The 24,057-nt window shown below is 35.9% G+C and overlaps 10 protein-coding genes across 18 annotated transcripts; 6 read left to right on the top strand and 4 right to left on the bottom strand.

Moving 5' to 3' along the window:
- Nucleotides 1-394: 394 nt before the first annotated feature.
- On the top strand, nt 395-3,196 carry AT5G51950 (Glucose-methanol-choline (GMC) oxidoreductase family protein; the record flags this gene model as incomplete). Of its 3 annotated transcripts, none has more annotated exons than NM_124574.4 (5): nt 395-627; nt 740-1,381; nt 1,793-2,193; nt 2,290-2,861; nt 2,949-3,196. In NM_124574.4, the coding sequence occupies exons 1-5, from the start codon at nt 546-548 to the stop codon at nt 3,010-3,012; spliced, it is 1,761 nt and encodes a 586-aa protein (NP_200008.1). In that variant the 5' UTR covers nt 395-545. The 3 variants fall into 3 exon arrangements, with proteins under 3 accessions (NP_200008.1, NP_001332516.1, NP_001318783.1); NM_001344970.1 differs by having other exon boundaries at nt 447-627; nt 2,296-2,861; nt 2,949-3,012; NM_001344969.1 differs by having other exon boundaries at nt 500-627; nt 753-1,381; nt 2,296-2,861; nt 2,949-3,012.
- Nucleotides 3,158-4,554, bottom strand: NRPB6A (RNA polymerase Rpb6). The gene is made up of 6 exons (NM_124573.3): nt 4,389-4,554; nt 4,033-4,066; nt 3,768-3,940; nt 3,628-3,679; nt 3,465-3,532; nt 3,158-3,378 (listed from the first exon to the last, which is right to left on the bottom strand). The coding sequence occupies exons 1-6, from the start codon at nt 4,424-4,426 to the stop codon at nt 3,309-3,311; spliced, it is 435 nt and encodes a 144-aa protein (NP_200007.1). The 5' UTR covers nt 4,427-4,554; the 3' UTR covers nt 3,158-3,308.
- Nucleotides 4,555-5,286: 732 nt separating this feature from the next.
- On the bottom strand, nt 5,287-7,989 carry AT5G51930 (Glucose-methanol-choline (GMC) oxidoreductase family protein; the record flags this gene model as incomplete). Of its 2 annotated transcripts, NM_001344968.1 has the most annotated exons (5): nt 5,287-5,455; nt 5,541-6,097; nt 6,180-6,562; nt 7,178-7,817; nt 7,892-7,989. In NM_001344968.1, the coding sequence occupies 5 exons, from the start codon at nt 7,913-7,915 to the stop codon at nt 5,404-5,406; spliced, it is 1,656 nt and encodes a 551-aa protein (NP_001330130.1). The 2 variants fall into 2 exon arrangements, with proteins under 2 accessions (NP_001330130.1, NP_200006.1); NM_124572.1 differs by lacking the exon at nt 5,287-5,455 and having other exon boundaries at nt 5,537-6,097; nt 7,178-7,982.
- A 2,156-nt stretch (nt 7,990-10,145) lies between these two features.
- Nucleotides 10,146-12,029, top strand: AT5G51920 (Pyridoxal phosphate (PLP)-dependent transferases superfamily protein). Its single transcript, NM_124571.3, has one exon. It carries the CDS (start codon nt 10,191-10,193, stop codon nt 11,901-11,903), a length of 1,713 nt encoding a protein of 570 aa, NP_200005.1. The 5' UTR covers nt 10,146-10,190; the 3' UTR covers nt 11,904-12,029.
- Nucleotides 12,030-13,213: 1,184 nt separating this feature from the next.
- Nucleotides 13,214-14,558, top strand: AT5G51910 (TCP family transcription factor). 2 transcript variants are annotated; one of them, NM_124570.4, is made up of 2 exons: nt 13,214-13,296; nt 13,498-14,539. In NM_124570.4, the coding sequence occupies exon 2, from the start codon at nt 13,520-13,522 to the stop codon at nt 14,399-14,401; it is 882 nt and encodes a 293-aa protein (NP_200004.1). In that variant the 5' UTR covers nt 13,214-13,296; nt 13,498-13,519; the 3' UTR covers nt 14,402-14,539. The 2 variants fall into 2 exon arrangements, with proteins under 2 accessions (NP_200004.1, NP_851173.1); NM_180842.1 differs by lacking the exon at nt 13,214-13,296 and having other exon boundaries at nt 13,403-14,558.
- On the bottom strand, nt 13,786-13,959 carry AT5G51915 (uncharacterized protein; the record flags this gene model as incomplete). Its single annotated transcript, NM_001344967.1, has 1 exon — nt 13,786-13,959. A coding segment is annotated over one exon (174 nt), but the record flags the coding sequence as incomplete, so codon positions are not given.
- A 92-nt stretch (nt 14,559-14,650) lies between the features above and the next one.
- Nucleotides 14,651-15,424, top strand: AT5G51900 (Cytochrome P450 family protein; the record flags this gene model as incomplete). The annotated part of the gene is made up of 2 exons (NM_124569.1): nt 14,651-15,112; nt 15,158-15,424. The coding sequence occupies 2 exons, from the start codon at nt 14,651-14,653 to the stop codon at nt 15,422-15,424; spliced, it is 729 nt and encodes a 242-aa protein (NP_200003.1).
- Nucleotides 15,425-16,694: 1,270 nt separating this feature from the next.
- AT5G51890 (Peroxidase superfamily protein) lies at nt 16,695-18,149 on the top strand. The gene is made up of 3 exons (NM_124568.6): nt 16,695-16,982; nt 17,072-17,260; nt 17,376-18,149. The coding sequence occupies exons 1-3, from the start codon at nt 16,770-16,772 to the stop codon at nt 17,940-17,942; spliced, it is 969 nt and encodes a 322-aa protein (NP_200002.3). The 5' UTR covers nt 16,695-16,769; the 3' UTR covers nt 17,943-18,149.
- On the bottom strand, nt 18,032-19,722 carry AT5G51880 (2-oxoglutarate (2OG) and Fe(II)-dependent oxygenase superfamily protein). Its single transcript, NM_124567.5, has 4 exons — nt 19,549-19,722; nt 18,964-19,211; nt 18,534-18,753; nt 18,032-18,452 (listed from the first exon to the last, which is right to left on the bottom strand). Exons 1-4 carry the CDS (start codon nt 19,708-19,710, stop codon nt 18,330-18,332), a joined length of 753 nt encoding a protein of 250 aa, NP_568767.2. The 5' UTR covers nt 19,711-19,722; the 3' UTR covers nt 18,032-18,329.
- Nucleotides 19,723-20,690: 968 nt separating this feature from the next.
- AGL71 (AGAMOUS-like 71) lies at nt 20,691-23,643 on the top strand (the record flags this gene model as incomplete). Of its 5 annotated transcripts, NM_001344965.1 has the most annotated exons (8): nt 20,691-20,759; nt 21,177-21,363; nt 22,352-22,436; nt 22,560-22,621; nt 22,754-22,853; nt 22,944-22,985; nt 23,095-23,136; nt 23,324-23,643. In NM_001344965.1, 7 exons carry the CDS (start codon nt 21,182-21,184, stop codon nt 23,468-23,470), a joined length of 660 nt encoding a protein of 219 aa, NP_001331386.1. The 5 variants fall into 5 exon arrangements, with proteins under 5 accessions (NP_001331386.1, NP_001331387.1, NP_001190517.2 ...); NM_001203588.1 differs by lacking the exon at nt 20,691-20,759 and having other exon boundaries at nt 21,101-21,363; NM_124566.3 differs by lacking the exon at nt 20,691-20,759 and having other exon boundaries at nt 21,182-21,363; nt 23,095-23,160; nt 23,384-23,470.
- Nucleotides 23,644-24,057: the final 414 nt, after the last annotated feature.

Below are 24,057 nucleotides of genomic sequence, written 5' to 3'. Positions count from 1 at the left end.
ACACCTAACATGCTAACACTCATTAATTATTTCTCTATTTGACATGTACTCGTCAAATAGTTTGAAAGTTTGATCCAATTTCATTTTCGTGCCTCTTAATTTAGCTATATTATTACGATCAAAGAAATTTATAACTCATGTATAACTTACTACTTTTACCTAACTACCCATTTCTTTTTGACATTTAGATAACAACTAATAGTCAAAATAGTTTACCACAAATTTTTTGATCAATTTCATTGTACGTGACTATTAATTTAGCTATATTACGACTGAAGAATTTTACAATTGCAAAGATTCAAATAATTAAACATACAAGAAACAACAACATTCTTTGTTCATTAAAATAAATAACCAAGACCCTAAAATCTTTGTATGATTCTATGCCCAATAAATATGTGCCGGTGAACCATAAAAGCTTCCTCTCATAATGACAAACGAAAAGAGGCTTATGCTTCATCTTATTATATAAACCTCATCAAACCTATTCTTATTTTTTGCTCTAATCTAAATATTAAAGAATCAAACTTAATCTTTCACCCATAATGGGTTTACAAATATTATGGTTATTTCGCAAAATATTCATCATCACATACATCTTCCATGCCTCGTGTTCTCCAGATAAAGGTATAGTTTCTTTTACGTATCATTCAATGTGTAACGATAAGAATATTCATAAAAAATTGAATTCTTGATGTTAATATAGGGATATTTTCTTTCTTTTTTCTTAAACGTGAAGCTGGCTATTACAGTTTTATGAAAGATGCAACATTAGCACCAATGTTCGCTCGGTTTGATTACATAATCATCGGAGGAGGGACTTCGGGTTGCGCGTTAGCCGCGACGCTATCTCAAAACGCTAGCGTTTTGGTTCTTGAACGCGGTGGTGCTCCCTACGACAATCCTACGGCAACAGATATCGAAAACTTTGCCACCACACTCTCAAACACATCACCGAAATCTTGGTCGCAACTTTTTATCTCCGAGGACGGCGTTTACAACACTCGTGCACGCGTCCTCGGTGGTGGCTCCGTGTTAAACGCCGGGTTCTACACACGTGCGGGAGATGAGTACGTGAAGGAGACTGAGTGGAAGACTGATGAAGTGGAAGCTGCTTACGAGTGGGTCGAGAAGAAAGTGGCGTTTCAACCGCCGGTTCTGGGATGGCAAACGGCGTTTAAAGATGGGCTTTTGGAGGCTGGTGAGTTTCCTTACAATGGTTTCACGTATGATCATATCTATGGGACTAAGATCGGTGGTACGATCTTTGACCGTGCTGGTCATAGACACACGGCCGCTGATTTGTTGGAATATGCTAATCCGGGCAACATTGTTGTCTACTTGCATGCCTCTGTTCACAAGATCCTCTTCACCACCAAAGGTATTGACTATTGAGTCATCTATACATTGGTCTTTTTTTATTCTGTTTTTTGGATAATAGGAGCAAGCAAGTCCGGATTCCGGTTTAGGCTCGGTCAGTTTTTCTCGGTTTTTTGGTGTTATCGGTTTTGTATAAGCGGTCATCTATTATTAGGATGGTTATATAAACCATTTTAAAGATTTTATAGATGAAATTGACAGTTTGAAAGTTTTTTTTTTAAGTTGATTAATATTGTGGTCTCATGAGATCTATTTTTGTCATATATTTAAGTCATGTTTTATTTTGTTTTGTTTGGTTTAGACTAAAATCGATTTCAGTTCATCTTCATTTAAACATGAGAGGTTGGATCCGGTTTGGTTTGGTTTATATGTCCACTTCCACTTAAAGATACGAAAACTATGTTTTGGACAGGAAGGCCAAGGCCAAAAGCATACGGAGTGATATTTCAAGACGCGAACGGAGTGTTACACAAGGCAGAGTTAGAGAAGAATTCAATGAACGAGGTGATTTTGTCCGCGGGGGCGATTGGGAGCCCGCAATTGTTGATGCTGAGCGGCATAGGTCCCGCAGCTCATCTCGCGGCTCACGGGATTAAACCGTTGGTCTTAGATCATCCGATGGTAGGGCAAGGTATGGGAGATAATCCCATGAATGCCATATTTATTCCTTCTCCTACGCCCGTGGAGGTTTCTCTAATACAAGTCGTTGGAATCACAAAGTTTGAAAGTTACATAGAAGGAGCAAGTGGTGTAATCTTCTCATATAGTTGGACTCGTAGATTTTTCGATGGTGTTTTGAATTATCTCAACGAGGTATGATAGATTAACACACTGAATATTATCTAATAACGTTAATATTTATATTGATGAAACTGTATGGTAAAAGTTTGGTTTCTTTCATTGTGTAAGATGCAGACAAGCCGTACTACTAGTACTACATCTCCAACACTGTCGACCCAATCCATCACAGATTTTTTCAATCCCATCAATCCTCTATTGAATGCTACCACGAGAGCCGGTTTGATCCTCCAGAAAATCGCGGGACCGATCTCGAGAGGTCATTTAGAGCTTAGGAACACAAACCCGGATGATAATCCTTCAGTAAGGTTCAACTATTATCAAGAGCCAGAGGATCTACAGATATGTGTTGAAGGGATCAACACCATTATTAAAGTGATCAACTCCAAGGCATTCTCCAAATTCAAGTACCCGGACGCGACCATACATGGACTACTCGATCTAATGCTAAGCGTTCCTACCAATCTGAGGCCGCGGCATATAACCTCGATGTTCAATTTAAGGCAGTTTTGCATTGACACTGTGATGACAATTTGGCACTACCATGGAGGTTGCCAAGTTGGAAGAGTGGTTGACAAGAATTACAGAGTCTTAGGCATTGATTCCTTAAGGGTCATCGATGGATCCACATTTCTCAAGTCTCCGGGGACTAATCCTCAAGCTACTGTTATGATGCTCGGAAGGTAAATGCATAAACCAAATGATCCAAATAATCTAAAACATGTTAATGATTTGATTAAGAACTGATTGTGTCAGAGTGTTTTGTGTAGGTATATGGGCCAAAGGATTCTTCAAGAGAGGGAGATATACAACAAACCGGATAAAGAAGCGTGAGATATTACTTGTTTTGAGAAAATCTTGATCTTGGAATTGTTTTAATCAATGTATGATTAACTTAAAGAGTATGAATGTGTACATCTGTTCATGTTCTGTTTCTAATATGTATAATAATGGTGGAATTATGGTACTTGGGGCTTCTAGTTTTGCAGAATTTCGGAATATGAGTCTAGTATTATCCATAAGTTTCACTGATTTTTAGTTCCATTACAACATCAGAAAATTTATCATCCATAAGAGAGGAAAGCTTGCAAGTTACATACGTATTTGTCGATTTGTCTCTGGTCAGATTATCAATCACCACCAACTTGACGTTTCCATGAGTCTTCCACGATCAGTTCATCAACTCCCCATTCCTCGAAACTGTTTCAGGAATCATAAGTAAGTCACAAGAAAAGAAGAGATCAAGTGAGTGAAGAGAATAATATAAGCTCAATGCAATCTCTCACCTCCCATCAGGTAGATAGCGTCTAATAGTGAATGGTATCTTCCGCTGCCTAAGCTCCTTCATCGCAATCTGAATCCAAATCATAATAAATTAGCTCAAATGTTCATATAAGTTTACTGAGACATAACTTCAAAAACCAACAACAAGAAGGTAGGTAAGCACACCTCAAGTGGATCAGTCTCACCCTCTAGCTCAACCATGACAGGAGCATTCATGCTGTATCAGCCAAAAAACAACATTAAGACTCAAACTTTTCAAGCCAATTTAACATTAAAAAGATTGTTCTCAGTAGCAAGAACCATACCTAATCTGCAAAGCGCGAGTGCCGAGGATACGAGCACGCTCATACTTGGTCATAAACTTTGACGTTTTGCGTGGACGTTGCACAGGTTCTGTTTCGACTTTATCTTCAGCTTCAATAGGCTCACCATTGACATCATCATTCTCCTTCATTTCAACATCTTCCTCTACTCCTTCCTACACAAGAAAAAAAAAACCAATCAGAAACCGAAAGTTGTATAATAAGCAATAACCATGTCTCTTATACAAAGAAAAAATATTGAACTTACTTCAATCTCAGGCTCTGCTGGCTCATCCTCATATCTGCAATAGCCCAAATTTTCTTCAATTTACTCACAAGTTTCACTAGAAAAGCTCATAGAGTTTTAAAAAATAGCTTTTTCTCAATGAAATTAGGGTTTCTACTTTCTACCTTAAAATCGATTAGAATCAGTACTATACCGAACAAAATCGAAGCAACGTTTCATCGAAGAAACCCATCTATAAAAACTGCTAATTTAGACATTAACTAATCCAATTTACTCTAAATCGATTACGAATTCGTCGAGAAGAAGATAGAATCTTTTGAAATCCGAGCACGAATAATGAATAGATATGAAACCGAGAGAGAGGAAGAGAGAATAACCCCAAGTCATCGACGTCGTTGTAATCTTCGTCAGCCATTAATGTCGATTTTTGGTTTCGCTTTCTCCTTCTCTTTGCTCTGTATAAACCCTAACTCTCGTTGCAGAGTTCCGAACGACGCAGAATGAATCAATGAAGTTAAGAACTGAATAAAATTTAAATGATCCAGTTTATTTAACTATGCTTAGTAAACTTTATAATCGGACCATTTAATTTCAAGCCCAATTTAGGCCCACATAAGAATAACTCCACAACTGAATCAAATTTCCTTCTTTATTCCAAATAATCATGGAACATGTGATATATACTGATTATGTTAGAATTTTCTTTTCTTTGGACGATGATCACATATTCATATACTTGTCTGGTCTCATCTTTAGTTGGAGAAACGATCGAATAATCATAGAAAATACTTCTCGAAAAGCAACTCTCTCTCTCGAAGAATCCTTTGCCCCATGTACACCTACACATAACACTCAAGTCTCAACAAGACAATCACAACTCGAAGAATCATATGATCATTAAGTATGAGCGTTTTACCTTCCGAGCATCATGACCGTGGCTCGATGATTAGTCTCCGGAGACTTGAGAAATGTGGATCCATATCAATGGCCATTAAGGCATCAATACCTAAAACTTTGTAATTCTTGTCGACCAACTTGACAACCTCCATGGTAATGCCATATAGTCATCACAATGTGGATGCAAAACTGCGTCAAGTTGGACTTCGAGGACGCGTGTCATTTTAAGGTTTTAATTTTGTTTCACAAAAATTGTCATTTTTGTGTTTTCAATGGAATATTTAAAACCAAATCTCTTTTTTTTTTTTTTATCTCTATTATTTCACTTTATCATTTAGAAAGAGAAAGTATTATCTAGTGTATTAGTAACGGGTAGAAATAAAATTTGTTTACTTTTCTTCATTTGTGTGAAAATGTTAGAAGACAATAACACAACAAGTAATAATAGATGAGAAAACTTTTGTCTACTCTCTATTAAGAACCTTAGGCTTTTTGTTACTTTTCGTGGAAAGCCGCTCTTTGCCGAATAATTTCCTGCCCCATGTACCTACACATAGCACTTTCACAATGATTTTTATTCAAACATCATATCTTATTTATTGATGTTGTGATTATTTAGTTTTTGTGCTTACCTTCCAAGCATCATGACCGTGGCTTGAGGATTAGTCCCGGGAGACTTGAGAAATGTGGATCCATCGATGACCCTTAAGCCATCTATGCCTAAGACTTTGTAATTCTTGTCAACCACTTTTCCAACTTGGCAACCTCCATGGTAATGCCAAACACTCGTCACGGTGTCGATGCAAAACTGCTTCAAGTTGAACGCTGAGGTCACGTGCCTTGGCCTCAAATTGATGGGAAGGGCCAACATGAGATTGAGCAGTTCACGTGCCGTCACACCCGGATACTTGTACTTGGAGAAAGCTTTGGAATTTATCATTCTAATAATGGTGTTAAGCCCTTTAACACACTTGTTCAAATCCTCTGGTTCTTGATAGTAGTTGAATGTCACTGAAGGATTATCCCTTGGGTTCGTGTTCCGTAGCTTCATATGTCCTTTTGAGGCCGGTCCATCGACTTTTTGAAAGATCAAACCCCCATTCATCCTCACTTCCAATTTAACATCAAAAGATTTTAAAAGGACTGCAATGGATTGGGTCAGGATTTTCCTAGATGTAGTATGACTTGTCTGCATAATGCGTCATAGTTAGACAACATACAATCTCATAAGTCATAACTAAATAACCTTTAAATGTATTTATGTTATATACCTCGTTTAAAAGATTCAAAACACCATCGAAAAACCTACGAGTTATATCAAAAGAGAGACTCAAGCCACTTAGACCTTCAATGTAACTATCAAACTTTGTGATCCCAACAGCTTGTATGAGGGATAGTTCTACTGGTTGAGGAGAAGGAATGGCTACAAAGTTCATGGGATTATCAGCCATCCCCTGCCCAACCATGGGCTGATCTAGGACGAGTGGGTTCACGCCGTGAGCCTCAAGATGGACGGCAGGACCTACTCCACTCAACATTAATAGTTGTGGGCTACCCAGGGCTCCAGCTGACAAGATCACTTCGTTCGTTGCCTTATTTGCTAGATTTGCCTTGTGGAACACTCCATTTGCATCCTCAAATAGCACTTCATACGCTTTTGGCTTCTAGTTACCTGTTTTTTTTTTTAATGTTCATTTTTGCAGCAAGTAGTTTTAGCAAACAATCATTCATAAAGTAAAAATCATATACTAATTGAAACTAAAATATATATTTTTAATTTCTATATTCTTCAAAATTATATTAATTGAATTTGTCAATATACTTTCTTATGTAGAATTGAAAAACTAATAAGTTTAAAAAAAAAATTAGAAAAGTAAGAAACTTTTAAAGTACACACAATTAAAATAAAACATATAAAAGTCATTTAGGAAAGTGGGCTCACTCCATAATTCCTAATGACCAGCTCATGAGGTTATAAATAAGTATTCCTTTTTAAAAAGTCAATGCATTAGATTTTACACTAATAATGCTAGCTCGATTTTATAAAAAAAAAGATAGCACAAAATACCATTTTTTATGTTGTATTCCAACTTTTTGAAAAACTATCATCTCTATAATGGTCATAACATTTTCTACAACTGATTTCGGGAGCTTTTCTAACTACTTTTGTAAATCTGTCGAAGAAAAATTATATTAGGAAATCAAAATATAATAATTACATGTTTTCCAAAACCTTCCTAAAACAAATATGAATAGTAGTCAAAAATACCTTCGGTGGTGAAGAGGACTTTGTGAACAGAAGCATGCAAGTAAACAACAATCCGGTTGGGATTAGCATACTCTAACAGATTCGCCGCGGTATGTCTATGACCAGCACGGTCAAAGATTGTACCACCGATCTTAGTGCCGTAGATATGATCGTACGTGAAACCGTTGTCCGGAGACTCTCCAGCCTCCAGAAGCCCATCTTTAAACGCCTTTTGCCATTCTATTACTTGTGGCTCGAACACAAGTTTCTTCTCGACCCACTCGTAAGCAGCTTCCACTTCTTCCATCTCCCACTCAGCTTCCTCCACGTAATCATTGCCCGCACGCGAGTAGAATCCTCCGTTTATCACCGACCCTCCACCGAGGACACGTGGCCGCGTGTTGTAAACGCCGTCTTCGGAGATGAAAAGCTGCGACCATGAGTTTGGTGTGTTGTTTAAGAGTGTGTTGACGGAGTTGCCCATATCAGTGGCCGTGGGGTTCTCATATGGCGACCCGCCGCGTTCAAGAACCAAAACGCTGGCGTTTTGAGAGAGCGTTGCGGCTAATGCACAACCTGCGGTTCCTCCTCCGATGATTATGTAGTCGAAACTAGCATTCTTTGGTGCCAATGTTGCATCTTTCATAAATGTAGTCTCCAGCTTCACCAAAAAAAAAAAAAAAATTGAAATGTATACTAGAATTAAATTGTATTTATAAGAAATTAGTATTGTACCTTTGTCGCAATAACAAGAGCCATAGAAGATTAAAATTGCGAATAAAATATTACGAAAAATGTGAATAGTTATACAAGAGATGATAGTCATTATAAGCAGTGCGATGTTACTACTCAAAGCCAAATACTATATAAAGGTCGATCGCAGAATATATATTAAGAAATAACAAATTCAGATCTGCATAGAGTTTGAAAGTCATCATATAATAAATTCCCTAATCATGTTATGCCATGTGAGGACGAAATAAAAAAAAATCTTCTTGACATTAGTATATTAAAAACAATAGAGGTAGAATCAGATCAATACATTTAAATTTTCTTACACGCAAGTATTTATATTTCTCTCAAATAAGATGATGAGAAAAAACTTTATAACTATCTATACTATTAATTGAGAAGCATTGTGTGAACTACAACATTGTAAGGGTAGTTTAAAACTAACTAAATGAATTTTTTGTATAAGTAATTTAGTAAATTAATAACTACTCCAACTAAATAAATATCTTGAATTTTGCTTTAAAAAAACGATTAGATACTCATAACAATATTAATATTTAAAATAACAAAAATAATATTTAATTTTACGGAATGAAGTTATCTAGTAGAACGAGTTTGGGTTGATACTCATAACGGGACGATAATCTACGAGTGTAATCTTAGAATTAACAATTTTAACACAATTATACAATCTTAAACACTAAACAAAAAAAACAATATTTACAAAACAACTATAACTTAAAATTCAAATTTTTAGTTACAAAAAAATCGAACAACGGTGTCGCGGACTAAAGTTTACATTATATCATCTAATTGATCAAATTTCAAACAAAATCAACTAATTTGTCTATACATCAAACTAACAAAAATACACAGATTTTCCAAATATCTCTATATTATTCCGCAAATCGAAACAAATCTAACATTCGATTTACTATGCAAAACACAAATGAAATATAAATAATATAAAAAAATAAAAAAATTTAGTTATTGTATCATAAATAACACTATACACTTTTCTATGCATATTATAATTTATACACTACAATATCTTTCACTAAAAATGTATTCCAATACATTTATTAAAATATGAAACTTCGCACGTATGTGCGGATCAGAATCTAGTTTAGTTTTAATTGAAATCTTTTAGTTGGTCCAAACCTGGACACAACCTCACACCATATACCTATTGTATAACAAACAGGCATATGAAAATTGAAATGCGTGAGGTAATATGCATAATATAATTGCGGACAATGCTTTTGACCCCCAACATAAGAATTGGTTGTAGCACCCTATTCTCTCGAATGTGTATTTTAATTACAATCCTATAATTAGCTTGGCTTTGATTCAAACAAATATAGGTTAAGTAGAGTCCCCAAAAAAAAAACTATTATTCTTTTTTGGTGTGTGTAATAGGATTATCCAATTCTTTTATTTCTCCCATTATTCGATATTTCTATGCGTTTGATTCCCTAGTTTAGTCGCGATCTATATTTCTTAATGACTAATTTTGAGAAATCAAACTAAATTCTTCAAAGAGCAAGATTTCTAAATTGTAAAAGTAACTCCCGCTCATCATTATAGTCCTCGAACGGTTCGCGTGCTCCTTTAACCACCACCACGATCGACCAGAGAACTTTGTCCTTTTTACGATAGTAATAACATAACATGAGAAAATAAACAAATAACGCAGTGTGATGTTTACACTTTCTGATAACGTTGTAAATTAAATAATAGAAGCTTGAGGAGCGAGGCCGATATACCAACAGACAGATCAGTGTTCTTTTGATAGCTATTTGATACAAAAAATAGAGTTTATTGTACTAACTAAAAGAATTGGTATATTTTTAATCTTTTATATTCCGCCTTTTTTTCATTAACAAGATATATAACATAAAAAAAATAGATATGTATATAACATAACTATTGGCTGTTTTTGTTTACTCAATTGGGCATAGTGGTATATCTTAGCATGTAAGCATTGTAAATAGCTAAGGAAACAAAAGTGAAAAAGAAAACACTTTCTTGACCACTAAACTCTACGCGTTCTAAAAAAAAACACTTGCGGAAACAAGACAAAGTGAACACTTTTCAGTATTTTCTTGATAATCATCATTATTCCCGCCTAATTTGCTTCTGCTTTTCTTTTTAGTGTAAAAGAAAAGAGAAACAAGCTTTTGTCTTAGGTGCACTACTTTTATAAACTTTAGACTTTAGCGTATTTATTTAACACAAGATAGGCTAATGACTTGACAATTACAAGAGTCATAAATCTTTTGCACCCAAAAAAAGAAGAAAAATGCACCAACCCTTTCCCGGAGATTCTTCACCACCAAACTGCCTTCACGGCTGCTTCTCATCGTCACCATTTCACGGTACCACCAGCTCCGAACACCCACCACATTCAACCCCCACCGTCACTTCCGCTACTCTCCGCCGTAATTTCGCCCAAACCACCGTCTCCACCATCTTCCCGGACACCGAATTCACCGACCCAAATTCTCTTCCTTCTCATCAAGAATCTTTCTCCGATTTCATCCAAGCTTACCCCAACTACTCCGACACTTACAAGATCGACCGTCTTAGATCCGACCACTACTTTCACTTGGGTTTATCACATTACACATGTCTTGATTACATAGGAATTGGTTTGTACTCTTACTCTCAGTTGCTCAACTACGACCCTTCCACTTACCAGATCTCTTCTTCCTTGTCTGAAAGTCCCTTCTTCAGTGTTTCTCCCAAGATTGGTAACCTTAAGGAAAAGCTTCTCAACGATGGAGGTCAAGAAACAGAGTTTGAGTACTCAATGAAAAGAAGAATAATGGGGTTTCTCAAAATCTCCGAGGAAGACTACTCAATGGTCTTCACCGCTAATAGAACTTCTGCTTTCAGGCTCGTCGCCGAGTCTTACCCGTTTAACTCAAAACGGAAGCTCTTGACGGTTTACGACTACGAGAGTGAGGCGGTGAGTGAAATAAACAGAGTCTCTGAGAAACGTGGAGCCAAAGTAGCTGCAGCTGAATTCTCATGGCCAAGACTCAAACTCTGTTCGTCCAAGCTGAGAAAACTGGTTACTGCTGGGAAAAACGGAAGCAAGACGAAGAAGAAAGGTATTTACGTCTTTCCGCTTCATTCTAGGGTTACAGGATCTAGGTATCCGTATCTATGGATGAGTGTGGCACAAGAAAATGGGTGGCATGTAATGATCGATGCATGCGGTTTGGGACCTAAGGATATGGATAGTTTCGGGCTTTCTATATATAACCCCGATTTCATGGTGTGTTCGTTCTACAAGGTGTTTGGAGAAAACCCTTCCGGATTTGGTTGCTTGTTTGTCAAGAAATCCACCATATCGATTCTTGAATCTTCCACTGGTCCAGGTATGATTAACCTCGTACCTACCGACAATCCGATTTCATTACACGCGTTGGAAATCAACCGAACACAAACAGATTCGGAAGAAACATATAGCTTTAGCTCTAGTGTCGAATACAAAGGCCTAGATCATGTAGATTCACTAGGGTTGGTAGCAACAGGGAACAGATCAAGATGCTTGATAAATTGGTTGGTAAGTGCTCTCTACAAACTCAAACATTCAACAACTAGTCGTCTAGTTAAAATCTACGGTCCGAAAGTTAATTTCAATCGAGGACCAGCGGTTGCGTTCAATCTATTCAACCATAAAGGCGAAAAAATCGAACCTTTTATCGTGCAGAAGTTAGCCGAATGCAGCAACATCTCACTCGGTAAAAGTTTCTTGAAGAACATCTTGTTCCAAGAAGACTACGAAGGCGTGAAAGATAGAGTTTTTGAGAAGAAAAGAAACAGAGACGTCGACGAACCAAGGATCTCTGTTCTCACTGCTGCGTTAGGGTTTCTTGCTAATTTCGAAGATGTTTATAAACTTTGGATATTCGTTGCTCGGTTTTTGGATTCAGAGTTTGTTGATAAAGAGAGTGTGAGATGTGGAGTTCATGTTTTTGAACATAAGAACCGTGAAGTAGTCTAGTTAACATATAGCCTAGTTTTGGCTCGGTTTGCTTTGGTTCACTTCTTACATCAGAACCGGTTCAAGTATCAATGAAAATTTTGATTTTTGTTCAGTACAAAGTCAGCGTCAACATTAGCGTCCAAGTAGCACCTCTATCTCCCACTAATTTTGATTTTGCTACTGATTCAAAAAAAAATAATTAACTTTCGAAAAAAGGTAGCTCATATATATTTATTTACAATTCGCTCATTCCTAGATGTCAAGTAGATATGAACGGGGCAAATGAATGCCCAATAACTAAAATAAACCCATATCAGCTATATATTTCTTCGGTTGTTAAAAATTTTGATTTTATAAAATTTATTGCACAAATGATTTTCTAGATGTTATTTTTATTTTTATTTTTAGTATGATAAATACTAAATTTCAAAATGCAATGATTGAAAATAATTAAACTTTTAATTTTATTAGCTCATAATTAAACTTAAAAATATTTAATATAAAAAATGTTAATGATTAGATAATGTTTTTTTTTTAATATGTGAAAAAATCCCAAACATCAATCTATTATAAAAATATGGAATAATACTTTTATTTAATCTATTTTTTTAGTAGTCAACATCAAAAGATTATTACAAATGACCAATGTTGATAATTTTAACTTATAAATATAGTATTAAATAATGAATAGTGAATTGTTTTCTTTTTGGCGGGTGAAACCTTATTTCCAAGCTTCATACTCTAGTCTTCGAGAGTCATGCTTAGTAATTGACATTTTTTGTTGCCATCATTTCTTATAAAGCTTACCCTAAGCTTGCAAGAATATTTACCGAGTAGTTTGGAATCTTGGTGTTGTAAATCATGCACTATTTGTTTTACTACGCAGTTCCAATCTTCTCGTGGGGACCAAAGTTTTTCAACCTTGTATACAACAAAATCAACAAGGGATTAGGTACACCAAATTGGTTTTTACGAAAACAGTAACATGCTATCAAAATAGAGACTAGTCGTTTTGGTGATAGAATTCAGACCAAGACAATAATGGTTTTACTTGTCAATAATACTCAGAAATGAACATAAGCTGCACTTGTCAATAGTACTCAGTTTTGAGATAGCTAAGTTTTGTATTGCCCTAGTTATGGCTCGGTTTTGTCCAATTCGGTTGGTTTGGTTCACTTCTTAAATGGAAACCGGTTCAACTGTACAACTATCAATAAAAAAAAAAAAATTAGCTCCACAACATGACTCTTGTGATGTGGTCGAGGCCAAGGCCCATTAGTTAGCTAAAACAGGCCCATATGAAGTATGTGATCTAGACCGTTGATTTGTAATGGGACTATATAAAAATAAAAACGATGATCTTGAGGGCCCCTTCTTCCATCTTTGTAGGGTTCTTCGTGCAGAGGATAAGGTTAGCTGTGGTTTTTTAATTTTATTTTTCTACCTTTGTAGGGTTTCCTCACTTTTTTTTATCCACTGTTCTTTAGTTTTCAATCTGTCAAATTCAAACAGATAACATTTTTCGTCAAAAGAATCAGTAAAAACTAAACATTTTGACTATATCCTACTTGAATCAATTCTTCGGCTGATTTTGAAGTTTTGTGACATTCAGATATTCTAGGGTTTTGTGGTAAATGGAATCGAATCACGAAGGCAACGCGATACAAGTGATTGACCAAGTAACAACCATGACCCATCTGTCTGACCCGAATCCGAAAACCAAACCGGGTATGATGCTCATGAAACAAGAAGACGGGTATTTGCAGCCGGTGAAGACTAAACCGGCTCCGAAGAGACCGACTTCTAAAGACCGTCACACGAAAGTAGAAGGACGAGGTCGGAGGATCCGAATGCCGGCGGGTTGCGCTGCTCGGGTCTTTCAATTGACCCGTGAACTTGGTCACAAATCCGACGGAGAAACGATACGGTGGTTATTGGAACGAGCTGAACCGGCGATAATTGAAGCAACCGGAACCGGAACTGTACCGGCTATTGCTGTATCGGTTAACGGAACTTTAAAAATCCCGACGAGCTCTCCAGTGTTGAATGACGGCGGCCGTGACGGTGACGGTGACCTAATAAAGAAACGGAGGAAGAGAAACTGTACGAGCGATTTCGTAGACGTTAATGACAGCTGTCATAGCTCCGTTACTTCTGGGTTAGCTCCGATAACGGCGTCAAACTACGGCGTTAATATCCTGAACGTTAATACACAGGGGTTTGTGCCGTTTTGGCCTATGGGTATGGGTACTGCGTTTGTTACTGGTGGGCCGGATCAAATGGGCCAAATGTGGGCTATTCCTACCGTTGCTACAGCTCCGTTTCTGAATGTTGGTGCTAGACCGGTGTCTAGTTATGTCTCAAACGCTTCAGACGCTGAGGCGGAGATGGAAACGAGCGGTGGCGGAACGACGCAACCGCTGAGGGATTTTTCGTTGGAGATTTATGATAAGAGAGAGCTTCAGTTTTTGGGTGGCTCAGGGAACTCATCTCCGTCTTCATGTCATGAGACTTAAGGAATTTTAACTCTTAGTTCTAGTTTCTTTTTAGTTTTTAGTAAGTTTGATTCCTGATTTAGGTTAAGTAAGATTTGTAAAAGAATTGGGAGCACAATTTCAATTTTATGTTTCTGTCAAACATTTTGGTAATTAATGGAACTATCCTATCATTTTTAAAAAATAAATCAAAATGAGATTAAAAATGAGTCTGCTAAAACGCCAGAGGTTGAGTCTGCTAAAGCTCTCGACACAATAGTAGAAGGAATAATGTATAGGCACGTTAAACCTAGATTCTCGTGGAAGCTACAAAGCTGGATCGGAGTTGGGATGGAGAAGAAGATGATAGAAGCTGGTGCCATTTTTGATCGAGTGTGTGGGAAATACATATCAGCCAGGAGAGAAGAGGTAAAAAGATCACAAGTGAATAATAATGATCATTTCATTAGAGATAGTCATGCAAATCTTTTGACATCTCACATAAAGCTTGATACAACCCAGTACCAGCTCTTGGATCCTATCAATGATAAATTCTTAAGAGACAATGTCTTTGCTTTACTTCTAGCTGGGAGAGATACCACTGCCTCTGCTCTCACTTGGTTCTTTTGGTTTTTGTCCGAAAACCCTCTAGTGGTGACCAAGATTCGCCAAGAGATTGACATGAATCTACCAAGAAGTTGTAGTGGCCAAGAGAGACCATCTTGTGATCCAATGGAGTACTTAAACAAAGATGTACTTAAACAAGATTTTGGTCTTTATTTATGGGGTGGTGGGTAGGATGAGAGCTGTATGGGGAGAAGATGCATTAGAATTCAAGCCAGAGAGATGGATTTCCGAGACCGGAGAGTTAGCATTCAATGCCGGTCGAGAATATGCCATGGTAAACAAAGAGCTATGGTTCAAATGAAGATTGTGGCGGTGGAGATATTACAAAACTATGACATCAAGGTTGCCAACGGGCAGAAGTTTGAGCCAGATACTAGTTTAATTCTTAAAATGAAGCATGGCTTTAAGGTTAAGATTAACAAGAGATGTTCATCTTGATATTAGTGAAATAATCAAGTTCTTTTTTAAGTTCTATTTCGAAACCATAGCCTAATTAAGAGTATTAATAAGGAGACAAGTTTAAGTGTGATCTACCTTGAGGTTTAGTTTTTATTGTAGACAAATTATAGTAATGGTTTTTTAATGATTTCAATGACAGTTTAGAAGAATGTAACTCTCGATCCAAGAATGATAATTCATGAGTTAGTAAACTGATGAAATCAAAAAAGAAATGTTGTTTCAATTATTATACTGTACCATTTTTATTTCTACGAATTACGAAACCATTTCTTCTCTACCGAAACTAAAGTAAACTAAACCGTAACAAAAAATTTTGTTTCTTTGTTTTCAACCGTATCCAAATTATGTATCCAGTTTTTTTTGTTTTTTTTTTTTTTTTTTTTCTCATTGTTGACAAAATAAGTAATTTTCTAATTTAAAATTTTCTTCAAAAAAATTTATTATAATATCCGTAACTACAATGCAAATAGTGCCGTACACGTGAGAAGCAAAACAAAAAAGATGCAGAAAAAAAAATAGTACCACAAAATCCTTCACCAACCGTACTGCGAAGCCAAGGCAATTGAAACCAAACACTGATAGGCATAACTCAACAGTAGTTACCCTTTTTTGACCATCTTCTCGTTTAATTCTCTTCTTTATTCATTTTCAATCTTACTCTATCCACACACACACGAACACATCAAAATGCCACCATTTTACATCTGATTTTTAGTCTTCATTACTCATATTTAAGCTTAAGTTAATAACCACAACAACCACCTTTTCATGTGGTTTATTTGGCACCATCCGTATTCTAAACCGTTCGTGTTCTTTCCTTATTTGGCACCATCAAGATTCTATTTACAATATTTTTTTTCAAGTGGCAAAACAAAAACAAATTACAATTTTTATAAATTAATTGAGTTAAAGAAAATTACTTCCAGGTTCCATTAATGTATCTAAAAATATTTAAGTAAAATTTTAATTACAATAACATCCATTTATTTTATATAAAAATTTTAAAAAACGTTTTAATAGATTCTTTTAATAGTTACCAAAAACAGATTCTGTCCAGCTCTTCTGCACCAAAGTACATGCTTAGACTCAAAGTACGATTTTAGGGAGAAAAGAATTTGAATACTGGAATAGATACATGTTTGTTCCAAATAATTTGAGTAACTTTAAAGCATATGTTATACACATACACATTTTCTAGAATATTAGCCTCTCATTTCTCTCCTTATATAAGCCAAATAGTCCCCGCTTCTTCTCATTCATCAAATCCTCAAACAACTTCAAGAACAAAGAGTGCTTTTCGAGGCCCAAAACACATTACCATAAAATGGCATTCTCGAAGGGACTCATTTTTGCGATGATATTTGCGGTTTTAGCGATAGTTAAGCCCTCAGAAGCTGCTCTTGATGCTCATTACTATGATCAATCGTGCCCTGCTGCTGAAAAAATCATACTTGAAACTGTTAGGAATGCTACTTTGTATGATCCCAAAGTGCCTGCTCGTCTCCTAAGAATGTTCTTCCACGATTGCTTCATCAGGGTATGCATCTTGATCTTCTTTATTTGATAGTTGATTGTTGATCCAGTTATATATGAAGTTGAGTTTTGAGTAAGGTTGGATTGTTGTAGGGATGTGATGCGTCCATTCTACTAGATTCGACACGGTCAAACCAAGCTGAGAAGGATGGTCCTCCAAACATCTCAGTACGGTCATTTTACGTGATCGAAGATGCTAAGAGAAAGCTCGAAAAGGCTTGTCCTCGTACCGTGTCTTGTGCCGATGTAATCGCCATTGCCGCCAGAGATGTGGTCACCCTGGTGAGTCTTCGTAAAAGAGTTGTCCCTTTATGATCATATTAGTGTAATATAATTCTTTTACGGTTGAAATTTGGTTCTGTTTGATTTACCTTGTGTAATGTTTTACATTTATTAGTCCGGTGGTCCTTATTGGAGCGTACTGAAAGGGCGAAAAGACGGGACAATTTCACGAGCCAACGAGACTAGAAATCTCCCACCACCAACGTTCAATGTTTCTCAACTGATACAAAGCTTTGCAGCAAGAGGCTTGTCGGTGAAAGACATGGTTACGCTCTCAGGTGGCCACACCATAGGGTTCTCTCACTGTTCTTCTTTCGAGTCCCGTCTTCAAAACTTCAGCAAATTCCATGACATAGATCCTTCGATGAACTATGCGTTCGCGCAAACCTTGAAAAAGAAATGCCCGAGAACATCTAACCGAGGCAAGAACGCAGGGACAGTCTTGGACTCTACTTCCTCGGTTTTCGACAATGTTTACTACAAGCAAATTTTGTCCGGGAAAGGAGTGTTTGGGTCTGATCAGGCACTTCTAGGCGATTCCCGGACTAAGTGGATCGTTGAGACGTTTGCTCAAGACCAAAAAGCTTTCTTCAGAGAGTTTGCAGCTTCCATGGTAAAACTTGGAAACTTTGGAGTCAAAGAGACTGGACAAGTTAGAGTTAACACTCGCTTCGTCAACTAAAAGCATATTCCTAACAAGCAACCAAATGAGAGTTTTCTTTTCTTCAAATTTGATTTCATTTATACTTGATATTATAATAATGTAGACCGGCCAATATATGGATCGGTTTTAAAACCTCCTAATTCTCCATGAGTTGCAGAGTATGCTTTAAAAGTAAATTTGTTCTGCTTCATTGAACTGATCTATAAATTCATCAGCATTTTCACTTACTGGTCACTAAATATGAATGAGCCATGGACTCATGGCTTGTTATAAATGCTGAACCAGCGGGAACATGGGCTTGATTCAGGTAAATAGTGATCTACACAAGCTTAATCGATGGTTCTTAATGTGTATGAAAGTAGTTAATGTGAGAAACACAAAATACAGAGAAGATGAATGTCTTCTTCATGCAAAAACAACATCAGAACGGAACACATACTTGACGCCTTTGGAGACATTCCTCCCTTCGTGCAACATGCACTTGTCTCCATGGATGTGAAAGAGAGCCATACCTTCCACTGGAGCTACCTGCGATAATAAGCAAGTTTTAGTTGATGAGATCCATAAAATATGAAACTAAGACAAACAAACTATTTGAGAGTTAATTACCTCAGCTACAATACTGTTCCTTGAACCATAAAAAACGGTTTCTCCACCTACTAAAGGCTCAGCCGAAGAAGAATCGTTCGTCTTGCTTGAACTGCTCTTGGATTTTGATTTTGTGCTGTTCCCGCTTAGATATATCAACAATGTGTAATAGGTCCGGTTTCCATCTTCAAGATCAGCACTTTCATCGATGTGACGACCAAAATGTTGACCAGCACTATACCTGAACATGATATTAACAAAGTATCATATACATCTTCCCATCGTGACACAAAATTTTGGAAGTAATCTACAAAGCTGTATCCTTTTTCAATGCCAAATGAGAAACATGACAAGAACAACAACAAGAACATATTCTTTACACATCTTCCCATAATTAAACCACTACCAGTAAAAAAAAGAATGAAACTTCAAAAAAGTTGGCACAGCAAACCTGTAAAATCTAATGTTTGGATTCAAGCCAACAGCAACCTTCCTCCTAATCTTGATATCAGTAAACAAATTCGAAAGCCCTGATTGCCATAGCGTATCAGCAAGGACAGGATCGTTCACTGAGATCCGATGGTTATCCCTATAAGCTTCACCATAGGCTGGACCACGACTTCCTTGATGAGTAAAACCAAGAGACTCTGCTATTTTAACAAAAGCCTTTGATTCATCAGAAGTGAGACAGTTCTCCACCTGAAAATCATAAACCCATAAGTTAAAAACCTCTCAAATCAAATTCAACAGAAAAAAAATAAGTAAAACCCTTTAAACGATTCGAAGCAAAATGGTATCTAACAATTCACAAGCTCATGGCTTTGACCTATATACAGAGATAAAGCTCATAAATTTGATTTCAAATATATGTAATTACAAGAACCCGTTAATAGAAATCGATGAATATTACAAATTTACTTGGTATTAAGGATTTTTTCAGGAAATTTCTGGAGGTGTAAACCCTAAATTTCAATTAGGTTAGAATAAAATTGGGGAAAATAATGAAATGGGTTGATGATTTTTGGGAGGAACTTACGGTGAAGAGATCATGATTCTTAAGATAAGAGACATTGAGATTCGACTTGAGTTTGATCTTTGGCCATTTTATTGATTCTCCATTGTCTCCCATCTTCGCGTTTCTGGGTTTCTGAGGAGGATTTAAGATCAGATTCAGGGAAATTAAATTTGTTAAATTCATTTATAATAATTTATTTTAGTTAAATTCAAAATGACAAATATATATATTTTGACAAAAAGAAAAATCATTCTCAAGACCCAATTATTAATTGTTTGTTAAAGCCCAACCTTGTATATTCAAGCCCAATAAAATTATATATGACCCAACTACAAGGGTGTTTCTTTTATGGATCATGTTTGACTTTACATGACTGCAAAAGATAAAGCGTTGGTTTTGGCTTAGCAAAAAACAAAAAGAACATGACTTACGATCTAGTATAAAAGAAAATCAATGTTGATCAAGTCCCACGACCAAAACAAAATGGAGAAAGAAGAATTCATATTCCCTTATCACGATTTAGATATTTAGGACACAATGGTGAATTCCCTTTTTGTTATGTTTAGACACATACTCTTTATCATATTTCTTTCAACACTCAACAGAAAAGAGGAATATTACTAAACATAACAAAGAACCATGTAAAAGAGGAAAAAGGAATCTGTGTGTTGTCTGATGAAGACGAGGTCACATTGCACAGAAGCTGACTGTGATTTTGGGGAAAGTGGAAAACATACGTGTCTTCATATATTTGGTTAACAATGCACGTCAGTGTACGATGATGTCGACACGCCAATCGAAGAACACTATTCTTTTAGATGTATTATTATTATTATTATTATCCCACCCACTCTTTGTGTTCTGTCCAAATTAAAAAACAAATAATCACCGGTTTCTTAGAAATTAGTCCTTGATTATATTCAATTAACGTTTCTTTTTTAGCTAATCAACTCTTTTTCCTTCTGCTCTCTATTCTTAATTTTACCAAAAACAGATAAAGTCATGGACATTTCTTTAATCAGAATCTGGGACTCACTTGTTTTCTTTTGTGTTTTTTTGAATGATTCTCTCTCTATTGTTGTTCAATTATTAATCCAACTACCATCACCAAAAGAAGAAAATAAAAATCTCTTTTCTTCTTTTTTTTTCCCTTTTCTCTGTCCAATTAATCAGAACACAAAAAGCAAAGCTTAGACTTAGGGTTTGTGGCTCCTGTACAAAGAGGCACAGAGGTAAACACAGAGTTTATCATCATAAGATCTAGCTCATGCCTCTTTCCGGAATTTTAGTTCTAGGGTTTCTTTTTCACCATTATTAAGCTTTTGTTCCTTTTCTTTCTTTGTGCAAATATATTTTTTCTTGATAGTTAAGATGTGCAAATTATACCCCTCTCTAAAACTATTAACTTTGTCGGTTGATTGTCGTCTGGAAAAAAGTATGTTCTATGTAGCTTTTGAAGTGAATCTAGACAAATCTGGTTTTGGATCTTCTGAGTTTCTTACATTATTCAAGTTATCATCTTTGACTTCTGGCTTTGAAATCTCCTTCTCGATTTTCAAGAAATCATTTCTTGATTTTGTCTGAGTGAAAATTTCCTTCCGGATTTAGTTAGGGTTTCAATCTGATGAATCTTGGAATGAATATCGCAGGAACAATGGTGAGAGGGAAGATCGAGATCAAGAAGATTGAGAACGTGACGAGCAGACAAGTCACGTTCTCGAAGCGAAGAAGCGGTCTATTTAAGAAGGCTCATGAGCTTTCGGTTCTATGCGATGCTCAAGTAGCCGCCATTGTCTTTTCTCAGAGCGGAAGATTACACGAATACTCTAGCTCCCAGTAAGATATTCTTTCATCAAATTATTTCAAAATATTTACACATGTCTATTTCCAAAATCTTTCTCTAGCTACACATAGATTTGTTGAGTATCTAGAACTTCTGTAGTGAATAGTATAATATATCTCTGGTTAAATCGTACTAGAGATTTTGCAATAATATAGGCGCTAAAGATTTGGCCCCCTTTCTTTTGGTGCTAGCTAGTTCCTGACTTTGCCCAACAATGCCTTGTCACATTCTAATTTTAGAATTTAAGTTTTGTAAGTACTTAGCTTCTGGATTTTATTTAAGCAAACTTAAGAATTTTTACTACTTAAGAGAGTTTCTTCAAGCACGAGCAAGTGGATTGTATTAGGGTTTTCAGAAAAAAAGTTTCTTGAACAGTGAACCTCGTATTCCTTGGAACTTAAACTGTTACCCACACACCCACTTGGCATCTGGTTTTATTAGAATATCCAGCATAAATGAATATCCGAAAATGTAGTTACATTAAGTACAGAAATTGTAAATATAATGCATGATGAGAAGATTTAAAAAATATCTCGGGCATCCAAACTTTTTCACTAGATTTACAATCATGAGGTCGGTACATTGTTCATTTTATAAATCCCTTTTGTTTTGTGGTTAATAGAATTGGTTTAAAGATTAGTACTATACAATCTTTACAGAGTATAATTTATTTTGTATAACTTCCCTTTGTTTCATTTTTCATTTCATGTTTAACAATCTTTGTGCAGCAAAAACCTTCCTTCACTAGGTTTGGTGATTGCAAAAATTAAAAGTATTCGATTGTATGAGTGTTATCTAAATTATAGACATCTACATTAATCAAAATATTGGTGGACAAATCTATCATAGAAGCTAAGTCGGTATAAAAGATAACATGTAGATATATATATATTAAGAATATTCGTCCATAATATTTCAATCTTATGATCCGTCATCATCATTCATCACTGACAAATATCTTCTTGTGAATTAACTTTTCAGGATGGAGAAGATTATAGATAGATATGGCAAGTTTAGTAATGCCTTCTATGTGGCAGAGAGGCCTCAAGTAGAACGATACTTGCAGGTTCATTCTCTATATTCATATATATTCTTTATGTTAGTTTCTTCATTTATTTAAAAAAAAAATGTACAGTATGTATTAATTCAGATGGTAATCGACTATTTTTGGGGTTGTATTATTGTGTAGGAGCTGAAGATGGAAATTGATAGAATGGTGAAAAAGATTGATCTCCTTGAAGTTCATCACCGGTTCGCATCTTACTATTCTTACGGTTAATTACTCTGTGCATTGTATATTTGTATATAACTAAACTTTGTTTCAGTCCTAAAATATACTGAAATTTATTATCTCTTGATTCTTGAATGCCACTATATATGAAGTAAGCTGTTGGGGCAAGGTTTGGATTCGTGTTCAGTGACAGAACTTCAAGAGATTGACACTCAAATTGAGAAAAGCCTTCGTATTGTCAGGTCAAGAAAGGTACAAACACTCGGACACAAATATATATATAACATATACACACATGTTAATGATGTAATTATGTCTTCGTTGGTTGATCTTGGTGCGTAGGCTGAGTTATATGCAGATCAACTGAAAAAGCTAAAAGAAAAGGTAAATTTTTTTAAATGAGTAACTTATATACAAGTTTTAATTTGTGGGATCGGTTGTATTTTCTCCATGTGATTTTATTTTTAATCGATCTTTCTTGCTCGGATTCTAGGAGAGGGAGCTCTTGAACGAGAGAAAAAGGCTGCTTGAAGAGGTAAATATGCACCACTCATCAAAGGTTACATATAAAAATACACATGAAATTTAGTTATGTCTCTTCGTTTAGGTAGAGGCTTAGATTCATCGCACTTAAAACTTCTTTCTTATAAGAATAATCATAGTTCATAGAGGCCTTGATTGTTTGTTTGTGTTTGCATTTACGTTTTACATGACATTTTCAGCAAAATAGAGAAAGGTTGATGCGACCGGTGGTGCCAGCAACTTTACAAATATGTGATAAGGGTAATACTGAAGGTGGTCACAGAACCAAACATTCATCAGAGGTTGAAACCGACCTATTTATCGGATTGCCCGTGACTCGGCTATAACATATTACTTTGGTTCCATGTTTGTACACTATAATGCTTCCATACAGTTTATAGTTTTCTGAGTGCTCATGCATGACCATCTCTTCATATATATATGTGTATAAACTGAAAATAATTTGACATGTATTATTTGTCACTTTAGTTTTTCTTTTGAATGAATGTGACATTTTGTTTCTATGCGAATGCGTCTAATTAATCTGACGTCTTCTTGACTTAGCTCAAACAAATCGGTTTTGAACTTTTTAGTTCTGAAGAAGCTAGCTATCAATCAAAGACCAAATCAAGACGAACAGTTAAAACAAATCTTAGTCTTGATTTTAGGGGAAGTGGAAAATACACGTGAATACAATTGATTGCTTATCGATTTACGCAACTATTTCTTTCTCATTTTCGATTGATGAAAAATCAACCTTTGGCGAAAACAAAATCTAGCTCTTTTGAATTCAGGATCAGGACTATAAAAGTATAAAGTATTCATCCAAACAGACAGGTTGCATTATTTTCTTCCAAACAGATTGGTCCTTCAGAATTTAATGACACTAATTAATAAGTAACAACAACTCTTGGATTAACAAGTCTTTTTTGTT

This window comes from Arabidopsis thaliana, chromosome 5, assembly GCF_000001735.4.
Source record: "Arabidopsis thaliana chromosome 5, partial sequence".
Lineage (NCBI taxonomy): Eukaryota > Viridiplantae > Streptophyta > Magnoliopsida > Brassicales > Brassicaceae > Arabidopsis > Arabidopsis thaliana.
Note: the sequence above shows the minus strand (reverse complement) of the source record. Positions and strands in the feature narration are given on the sequence as shown.

What these genes read in the sequence shown, in the direction of transcription:
- NRPB6A (NM_124573.3), bottom strand. Translation starts at nt 4,426, where the DNA reads ATGGCTGACGAAGATTACAACGACGTCGATGACTTGGG. An exon ending in AACGACGTCGATGACTTGGG is followed by an intron (nt 4,067 to 4,388) that starts GTTATTCTCTCT and finishes GGGCTATTGCAG; the next exon opens with ATATGAGGATGAGCCAGCAG. An exon ending in GTGAGACTGATCCACTTGAG is followed by an intron (nt 3,533 to 3,627) that starts GTGTGCTTACCT and finishes ATTTGGATTCAG; the next exon opens with ATTGCGATGAAGGAGCTTAG.
- AT5G51920 (NM_124571.3), top strand. Translation starts at nt 10,191, where the DNA reads ATGCACCAACCCTTTCCCGGAGATTCTTCACCACCAAACTGCCTTCAC.
- AT5G51910 (NM_180842.1), top strand. Translation starts at nt 13,520, where the DNA reads ATGGAATCGAATCACGAAGGCAACGCGATACAAGTGATTGACCAAGTA.
- AT5G51890 (NM_124568.6), top strand. Translation starts at nt 16,770, where the DNA reads ATGGCATTCTCGAAGGGACTCATTTTTGCGATGATATTTGCGGTTTTA. An exon ending in TCCACGATTGCTTCATCAGG is followed by an intron (nt 16,983 to 17,071) that starts GTATGCATCTTG and finishes GGATTGTTGTAG; the next exon opens with GGATGTGATGCGTCCATTCT. An exon ending in CCAGAGATGTGGTCACCCTG is followed by an intron (nt 17,261 to 17,375) that starts GTGAGTCTTCGT and finishes TACATTTATTAG; the next exon opens with TCCGGTGGTCCTTATTGGAG.
- AT5G51880 (NM_124567.5), bottom strand. Translation starts at nt 19,710, where the DNA reads ATGAATTTAACAAATTTAATTTCCCTGAATCTGATCTTAAATCCTCCT. An exon ending in CCAAACATTAGATTTTACAG is followed by an intron (nt 18,754 to 18,963) that starts GTTTGCTGTGCC and finishes TATCATGTTCAG; the next exon opens with GTATAGTGCTGGTCAACATT. An exon ending in GGAACAGTATTGTAGCTGAG is followed by an intron (nt 18,453 to 18,533) that starts GTAATTAACTCT and finishes TTATTATCGCAG; the next exon opens with GTAGCTCCAGTGGAAGGTAT.